Genomic DNA, 10,202 nt, shown 5'->3' on the forward strand with positions numbered 1-10,202 from the left:
CTTAAATAGCTAAATATAAATTTTTCACATATTTCCATTTCCATTTATTTTAATTTTCATTTTAATTTAGTTTTTATTAATTCTTTAGTTTTTTATTAATTGCATTTATTTAACTTTTATTTCAGTTAAAACTAAATAAAAATGAGAAATGTTGCCTGGGAAAGTTGGCAACTAGTTTCTTTCAAAAACACATTTTTATTCAAGTTGATTTTATTTCATCAGAGGTCAAGGGTTGAATCAAACAGCGCTCGTCTCCCTCGATTAATCCCATCACTTCACTGGAATGAATCCTCCCTGACATGATTCTCTCCTAGTTAGTGCGCGTCAACGTTCATCAGAGAGATGACGCAAAGACAGGCTAGTTTCATAAACGCTTGAGATGCATGACGTTTCGAAACAAATGAAATCATTAGCATTTTGATTTTAGGGATACGGAGCGTGGACCCTGTCTTTATATTTAATCTCAGCCATCGAAGCATTGTTTTTGTAACAAACTCCCTTCATGGATCAATTTCTAGACAATTATAATAAAACAAGAGAAGTGTGCAATAAAGAAAAAAGCTTAATGGTTATGTAGCTCAGTGATTAGTTAAAGAGATTCGGTCTAAAAAACGGTTTCATCTGAAACTCAGCTTTGTGCATTATCTATTGTTTTTATTTTTGAAAAATGCAATGCATTTCTATCATTAGTACGAGCAGTATTTTTATTTAATGCCATGTCAGCATCTTAGGCTAGATCTTTGTGGCAAAAATCATTTAAAAAAAAAATACAGCTATAACAAACACAATAAAAACCAGCAAGCAAACAAACCCAACTTATATTATTACACATATTTTTTTTTACATTTTGCATTTCTATTAAGTTATCTATTTTTAAGTCACCTGTTTATAAACGTAGGTGACATTAGCCATCATCGAACACGTCTAAATCTTTGGGTTGTAAGATTTAACGATGTTTAATAAGATTTTTAATCAATCAAAAATTGCAGCGTTTTTATAAAATATTATTACAATTTAAATGACCTTTAAATATATTTCATAATGTAATTTATTCGTGTGATGCCGCAGTAAAATTTATCAGCATCGCTTCAGCTTATTTCGGTTGGAAAAAGCGTTTGTTATACTATTTAAATGTCTATAAAAATAGAGTTTTTACTGTCACATTTGATAAATAACTGCATAAATGCATGCTAAATAAAAGCGTCCGTTTATTTGGAGAAAAATCAATTCAAACCCAAACCATCTGAGTAGCAGAAATGCTTCATTTAAAAGCTGTTTAAATAACCTTTGAGAACGTTTTAGATCCGCTTTAGAGCTTGTGCACTGAGAACCGGTCTCTGTAGTCTCTTTCCCGCATGCAACCACTATCAGTTATCCCTCACAGTTTCTATGATATCTCCCATTCCCTCGCTCTTCCACTCGAAAGCTTCATCAGAGGCCGCGGACCTCGGGGCCGGTTGAATCAAACAGACATAAAAAGCAGCCGTGCATCGATTAATCCCATGCTGTTTAACTTCACTGGAAAATGAAGTTTCCTCCTGACATGATTCTCTCCTAGTTTGTCGAGCGACGTTTGAAGGCAGCAATCTCAGCACACAATCACTCCAGAGAGACTGACGAGACGGTGTCTTCAGGCGGCGGGCACTATAGGGAGATTTCGTCGGGCCAGTCTAAAAGTGGGTTTAGCATAAAACACATTGTGCTGCTGGGAAAGAGAGTTAGCATTAACACACATCAAAGAGAAATCTTAATTTTCAACTACAGCTTTATATTTTATAATTATTAAAAATCTTAATTTTTGACAAACAAAACTAATTCTGTCGTTACTTATTCAAGTCGATTGAGTATTTCATATATATGTGTGTGTGTGTGTGTGTGTGTTTCATATATGTGTGTGTGTGAGTATTTCATTTATGTGTGTGTGTGTGTGTGTGTATTTCTTTTTTATGTATGTGTGTGTGTGTGTTTCATATATGTGTGTGTGTGTGTGTATTTCATATGTGCATGTGTGTGTGCGTGTGTGTATTTCATATATATGTGTGTGTGTGTGTGTGTGTGTGTGCGTGCGTGCGTGCGTGTGTGTGTGTGTGTATTTCATATTTATGTATGTGTGTGTGCGTTTCATATATGTGTGTGTGTGTGTGTTTCATATATGTGTGTGTGTGTGTGTGTGTATTTCATATATGTGTGTGTGTGTGTGTGTGTATTTTTATACATGTGTGTGTGTGTGTGTGTGTTTGTTTTCGTGTGTATATGTGTGTGTGAGTATTTCATATGTGTGTGAGTATTTCATATGTGTGTGTATTTCATATGTGTGTGTGTGTGTGTTTTTCATATATATGTATGTGTTTGTGTGTGTGTGTATTTCATGTGTGTGTGTGTGTGTGTGCATACATATACACACACACGTGCACACTGCATACATATATACACACACACACGCACACGCACGCATACATATATACACACACACAGAATATACATATACTCTGGTGCTATAATGGCTTTTAAAAAAGTTAATAAATTGATTAATAGTTTAATTTAATATTATTAATAGTTTAATTATATATTATTAATATTAATTGAATTGAATTAATGCTACAAAATCCCACGTTAATGTTAGTAGGCAGCTAGTTCTGTAGCTAAAGTGACTTTATGTTTATTCCTGAAATACCCGTCTTCTACAGGATAGCCCATGTGTGCTAGCTATCCTGTTAAAAGCTTTCAAACTTCTCTGATTGGTCGGCATCACTTTAGGACTGTGGTTAATCAGCACAGTGTTTTTTGTTTTAATGCTAACACGCACACAATGCATCAACAGCATTATCAGCACTAGAGCTCAATGTGGGCTTGCTGAGGAAAGTTTAGAAAATATTGCTAAAAGCTGTAGAAATTCTGAATGGAATTGTGCATCGCTCCGAAAAGCCAACAGGAAAGAAAAGAGTTGATAGTGGAATTTCTACTGTAACGTGAAACCAGTCCCAGAGGATCTTAAGAACTAATCTGAGGTTAACAAAAGATTGGATTCTCACCGAGTGGCATATTATTTGATTCTTAGATTCTAATATGATCCTTTAGGGGGCTTTCCATATTATGACAAAAGTCCTAAAAGGATTCTTGAATGCATTTATTTAGGATGGTTTTGTGGCACCTGGGGGCAGTGAGAAAAAGAAATAGTGTGTGTGTGTGTATTTCATATATGTGTGTGAGTATTTCATATGTGCGTGTGCGTGTATTTCATATGTGTGTGTGTGTGTGTGTGTGTGTGTGAGAGAGAGAGAGAGATCAAGTACAATCAAGCGATGGAGGGTTTCATCAAACCACTAGTTTAACGAATGGCACGCTGGGGACACATTCAGACAAACAGATCTCAATCAAATGGAGCACGATGGGCGCGCACGCACACACACACCACACACACACACAGACACCACCACACAGACACACACAGACACCACCACACAGACACACACACACACACACCACACACAGACACACACACACACACACACACACACCACACACACACAGACACACACAGACACCACCACACAGACACACACACACACACACACACACACACACACACACACACACACACACACAGGATCAAGGCCAATAAAACCGAGGGGTCATGTGGATTTAGAATTTCTTCTTAAAAAAAACAATAGTGTTGCAGCACAGGTTTCATTTAGTAATGTGTATTTATGGCTGCTGCTCTGCTTATCAGTTAAATAACCACAAGAGGGGTCCTGGCATGATGTGTAGTCTCTGTGTATATCTGAGGTCAGCGTTCAGTATTAAATTAATTACACGCCCCTAATTAAAATCTCTGCTAGTCAGGCAATGATCTACGAAGCTCCGAGGCTACTTATTACAGACTCACAGGCGTAGACATGAGCTGACCACAAACAGCTGCTGACTGATGAGTGTCTGACACTAACAGACTGTGACAGGTCCCAGAGACCTGGGCTCTTACTAATGCATACAGACACGTTGTGTTTACAGAAATGCAAGCAGTCAGTGGAAGCTTCGCTGCATGCCGCCGATTGGAACTGAAAATGATTTTTATATTACGGTTACATAAAGCAACTTACAATGAAAATGGTTAAAAAGCTGAAACATTAACCACGTATGTTTGTTAAGTTTCCATAAAATCATTCAGGCTTTGAAATTTGTCTTGTAGCGGTTATGTAATTCCAGAGCTTATAAGATAAAGGCTTATTTTTCTTTTGCGGATTTGTATTTTATTTGTAATTTTTTTTATTTATTTAATTAGAAGATTGTTTATTAACCTAAATTCAGTTTTGCACAGAGGTGAAATCGCATCGTGAGGTTCGTCTTTTGTGACTAAATATGAAAAAGTACGCATATTAGCATGCATTGCGTGACTTCCATTGTACGTCCAGAACATTTGGTCCTTTTTCAAACCAAAAGAGAAGTGCTCTCGCTAAAACTACGAAACCTTTTCATAAGCCAAAAACACAATACTCAGAACGGAGCATTAATGTTCAGACTGCAGTTCATTGCATAAGAGCACTATGTGCATTTTCTCCTCCCTAGAAGTCCATTTCTCTGGCATGGCGCAGGGTCAAGCTGACACACAGCGTGTGTGTTAGTGCAGCGTGTGTGTGTGTGTGTGTGTGTGTGTGTGTGTGTGGGCTCTGCCACTGTGGCCACAGTTTGACAGGAAGTCGAGTGAAACCAGGAAGGTCACCTCGTTATGTGCAAAATAAATCGATACAGCTACAGACACAGAAGACACAGAAATCCGCTAGAGTGAGCGAAGCAGAAAGCGCTCGAGTATTTATGCATGTAAGCGCTTGCATGTGCATATCCAAGGTCACCCCGGCTGCGGCGGCAAAGCTGGGTTAGCATTAGAGCTCACGCTAGCAGGGCGCTCGTTACGTTGGGTTATTTATGAACCTCCCCCAACTCTCAGACTTTAATAATTCAAACAGCACAGCCCCACACTCCCACGAGACCCTGCTCCCACAAGCCGGAGGTGAACGCCATTAATCAAACGCTGATCTCCTCCCCCCTTTTCTCTCTTTCTCGCAATCACATTTTCCCGATCACCCCTCAGCTGCTTTTAGATTAGAGCGCTTTGGACAGAAACACATGTAAGGGAGATTTCGCTGTTTAGACATCAACCTCAGACAGCGGATGAGTTACCATGGCGGCTGGAGGGTTGCAAGGCGCGGTGTGTCCGTGAAGGTGTGTGTGCGAGCGCGGAGTGTGGAGACGGGGGTCTCGGGACGCCCTCTCCTCATGCGCTCGCCTCTCTGACCCCCCGCTGCACCCGACTGCACCAAACCTGCAAAACACACAGAGAACAACCGTAATTAGGCGACATGCGTCCCGTGCCTTTTTATTATTAGCATCACACAACCTGCGCTGCAATCGAGGGGGCCGCGTCGCAAACACGCTTCCCTCTGGAGGCATCGGTGACTCTCTGTTTGAAAATGAGCAATGCAGTATACGGAGGTTATACATATTTCATGATCCGGGTGCTGCCACGCTACTGTTGTTCTGTCGGTTTGTTTCCCAACGCGGCGAAATGTTCGCATTTGTACTAGTTTTACAGAGCACTTATCCGAGCCTGTTTATCAGGCTTATCTTGCAAAGCGCTTCCGCTGCTCAAGACAAACACGGCTGTGCGTGAAAGTCATCAGAACACACACACACACACACACACACACACACGTGCGCCGGAATCGCTTTGAGTGGCGGCAATAACCATAATTTGTGGATCAAACACCGAACTGTAAATTTTTACTCCACTTAATCTCCTCTTATCTGGCCAAATGTCTTCCCTGTATTAATGCAATTTCCCTGGAATATAATTTCATTCTCTGGATTATGGCTTTCAGAGCTGAACAGATGTACTCTTTAAAAAAAAAAAAAAAAAAAGAAAGTTCAGGCCAAAAAATGAGTTAGTTTTTTTTAAGAATATCCAAAAAATGGTATTTCCGTGTTGAAGTGCTGCAGCGTTGCTATGTTACTGTTTGGACATTAGGTGGTTGCTAAGGTGTTTTCATAAATGCAATAGACACATTTTTTCTAAATGGTGTTCTAAATGATGTAAAGTCAAAAAGACTTGTTGTTTTGCTTTTAACGGTACAATATTCAGCAGAAATGGTCAGTTTTTTCAGAAATATTAACAGTGTCAACATTTCGAGCGGCAAATGATTTGGTTGCTAAGTTGTACTGATTGATTCCATTTTGTTTAGTGCGGTCAAACTATTAAAAGACATACAAAAGACAGTTTTCGTTTACATACTGTGTGTACTGTGTATACTTATGTATATATAAATACACATGCATAAAATGTGGCTTATAGAATTAAAAAATATTACGCTAGAGCAAGAATTAACAGAGCTACACCCAAAACTATTAAAGTACGGTCTGAGTTTATTGAGAAACCTTCTGATATAATAACCAGATAGATTATAATATATTGAAAGATAAAAAAAGGTAATATCTCAGGTGTGTATAAACAGCAAATGTCACCCCAGAGACAATTTGCTTTATGTTTTTATGTAAATCCTTTCTTTTTAGCCACCCTGGTTTCTATATAGCTGTTGCTAGCTATGTTTGCTGGTTTCGTTCTAATCAATAAGCAATCGTAAAATTTCAGAAAATGTTTATATATATAGAATACGTTCATGTATAACAAATCATATGAATATAAATGTAGATGTAAATATGTAATACGTCTAAAAAGTTTATTTGGATGCACATAGTTGTGATTAATCGTTGGACGGTCAGATTTTAGACTTTGCACATAAAAGTGGATTAAAGACATCGGTGTGTTGCTGAATGCTTAAAATGGCAAACGGGAGCAAAAACCACAAGACCACAAACCCGTGTCGTTTGGGAAAGGACCACAAACCAAGATCATTTGCATGCTGTGCTTAAAGCGTATCACATTAAACCTTCTCACCTGACGTACATATTACCCAGCAATCCATAACCAGGATAACGATGAATGTGAAGAAACGGTGGTGTCGCTCAATAGAGCACAGCTTATCTCCCGAGTCCCTCTACTCTGACATCCTTTTAAGAGATGAACAAGTGTATCTCGTGAGGGACCCCACGCCGCTGCCAACGGCACAATTACGCTCAAACACAGCCCTGCAGATCTTCTGTAATAATGTTCAGTGGAGTGTGTCCACACAGAGACGTTCACAGTCTGCTCGCTGACGGCCCTGCTGTCCCTGCCTCGTTACCAGAGCCACGATCGTACACCAGACCTTTCAGAGAGATCGTTAGACACAAACTGACGGACATTTAAACACGTATGCAAACTTCACGACGGCCTAAATCCACGTTGACTTTCCTCATCTAATTACTGATTGTTAATGACCTGGCACAATGATATAACCTTTTTTGAAACATCTTCATTTCATCTTCAACATTGATAATGTGATTGCTGAGAATATTATATATGTTTTCCTGAATTAGCAATAATTCTCACAGACCAAAAACTCGAGCGAAATGGCAACGACAAATGGAAAATACTTCAAACATCCAAGCTGTAAAAACTAAAAACATTCACTGTGTGTTTGCGTGGCTTTCAAGGTCTTAGAAATGCTTTACGTCATTTTAAACAAACATTAGGCCTACACAGTCCACAAAAAGTCACAAAGTGTTTAATATATCAGTTGGTGACACTTTACAGTCACTCAACTAATTGCTTATTAGCGTGCATATTAATGCTGTTTACTAGTACTTATGCAGCACATGGCGTTTATATCCCTTAATCCTACACTGACTCTAACCTCATAGCTGGTAGTAGTGAGAATTGGTCTCAAAACCATACTGAATAAATGTAAACGCACAATAATTATTTGAGAATTTATTTCAGGTCATTTCTCCCAAATATCAAGTATAACTGCATCCTGAAAATCACCTCTATCGTGACTGAAGGCGGCTGAAGATCACCGACTATCATTTAACCTCAGGAATGAGCAGACGCCTTCTCCTGTGTGCGGGAAACAAGCGAGAAGAACCAGATAAGCATTTCTCAACACTGCCCCCCTGACCGACCTTCACTTTCACCTTCTTTCTGCCTGATGTCAATCCTTTAATCATTTTTTGGTTCCCTCTAGCAGTTTAGATAATAGAGGTATTAGAGGAGCATGAGCGAGAGGTGGCTTTAACTGGATTGTGGCCTTGCTGTAGACAGCCCACGGCCACGCCGCTGCCCCGCAAACAATTACACTCCCACTTTGCTGAAGAATAATGGGAAATAAAAAGACATTCCCAGTCTCCAATTCAATGCCTGGTTTAAAACCGGAAACAGGAAGTGAACCACTGCACTCCTCGTGTGATGAAGTCCTTACAAATGTATATTTGTTTGCATTAAAAGTTATAGAAATAAACATAAACGAACATAAATGTGTGTTGGAAGTGTGTGTACGCCTCCACCCTATAATGAGAAAAATCCACCCAGTGTTTTTATTTTAATCCCTTTTTTTAAATCCTCTTTCTTAAATCAGGCTGTTCTGAGGTTCCTGTCGGATTGATGTAGTTCTGCACAGGCCCCTCCCACGACAGTTGATTGACAGGCCGGTCTTACTTTAGCCCCGCCCTGAGTGATCTGTCATCAGCCGACTCTGATTAATAGAGCGAGGTGTTTTGTTGTTGGAGGTAATAATAATTATAGAAATCATTTACTCCAGACATCTGAGCCGCTGAGGTTGTGAAGGGAATACGCTGACCCTCGACCTACATAAATGTGTGTTTGTTCACGCGAATCCTTTATGATCCAGCTTTATCTACAGAAGAAGGGAGTATAAGGGCTTTTAATGAATCTTTGCAAACCACCTTTCCTAATAATGTGCTAATTAGCATGTTTCGCGTCCCGCTCTCTCTCGTGAAACCAACACGGACGTGACTAAACAGAAATTCATTGACAGTCTGAAACAGGAAGTCAGTCCCACAGACTCCCTGTGTGAAAACGCCCAACTTCACAGCAAAAAAACTTGTTTAGAGTCTGATACAATACACTACACACGTCAACCGTGAGGGGGTCAATTTTAACTCGTCCTTTTAAATTATTTTAAACCGTAACGTTTGCATAATTAAGGGCGTGGCAACTTGAGTGACGGTTAGATTGCCACTGCTGTTACCGCAGTTGGACTAGGTGGGCGTGGTCTTACCAACCAGCTCCCGCCTCTTTGCCCATTTTCCATTATTTGAGAGTGACGCGAGGTGACAGGTTTCCAACACGGTGACGGACGGCTCAAAAACGCTCCCCAGAAATCTAGAGGCGACGTCACAGACCATGCTTTTAACTGTTTATGGTCACTCTATGGAAGAGAGGGGCGGAGTCAGTGGACCTCATTAGCATTTAAAGAAACATCGACTAGAATCGCATGCTGAAAAAAAATGGATTTTGACAGGGTAAAGAAGTTTTTAGTTTCTTCCACAGAGAAATTTTAACCAAACTTGTGGAAAATGGGCATCAGATGACACCTTTTAAGATAACACACATTAGTTTGCTTAGTTCCACAGTGAGTTTGGTTTAATACTGAGATCCACGAGACTCGAACTCAGGACGCCTGAAGGACAACAAAGCGAAAAAAAGTGCTCCTAGTTGTTATAAACTGTCCTTTTAAGATGTTAATCAGATGTTCAAAAAATACGACCCTTAAAATGGAGCTTCTCATTACAATTCATTAAAAACCAGCAGTTCTTCTATTCATTTAAATGAATTAGCGGCAAAACTCATTAAAACGCATGAATCCACCTGAGACTCGAGACAACAGGGAGCTGCTAAAGAAAAACATTGTTTTCATCTAGCAAACAGAAGACAGAGAGAGATTTCAGGAGGGGAGCAGGTTACGATCATATCTCTGCCCCAGTGCTGCTAATTACAAGCATTCCTTTTCTTTTTCTTTCACTCTTCTCTGTGTTTTAAGGAAAGCTGTTAATTTCTTCTCCAGGGTAATCAACAGACAGAAGCTGGTATTAAACTAAAGCGTCTTTCAATCAGAGCCTAGCTGATGTTTTCTACGAGCTTGCTATTTATTTACCATCCAGAGGCTCCCAAAACCTCAAAATGAGCTTGTGTTCGCATTTTCGCTCGCTCATTACAAACACCCATCAGATCCCTCCGAGGAAAACCATTCTGGCCCGCAGGCAAGAGCACTGGCGTGGCGTCTCATTAGCACGAGGTTGCCAGATCAGCGCCA

The 10,202-nt window shown here is 39.8% G+C and overlaps 1 protein-coding gene across 9 annotated transcripts in view; it reads right to left on the reverse strand.

Annotated features, from left to right (window-relative positions):
• LOC122353188 (spermatid perinuclear RNA binding protein) overlaps window positions 1–10,202 on the reverse strand; it is an 84,814-nt gene that overhangs the window by 37,046 nt on the left and 37,566 nt on the right. For all 9 annotated transcript variants that reach the window (XM_043251143.1, XM_043251147.1, XM_043251146.1 and 6 more), the window contains exon 3: window positions 5,176–5,317. In XM_043251143.1, coding sequence (XP_043107078.1) covers window positions 5,176–5,178 — 3 coding nt within the window. In that variant the 5' untranslated portion in view covers window positions 5,179–5,317. The remainder of the gene's footprint in view (window positions 1–5,175; window positions 5,318–10,202) is intronic.

Source organism: Puntigrus tetrazona, chromosome 10, assembly GCF_018831695.1.
Source record: "Puntigrus tetrazona isolate hp1 chromosome 10, ASM1883169v1, whole genome shotgun sequence".
Lineage (NCBI taxonomy): Eukaryota > Metazoa > Chordata > Actinopteri > Cypriniformes > Cyprinidae > Puntigrus > Puntigrus tetrazona.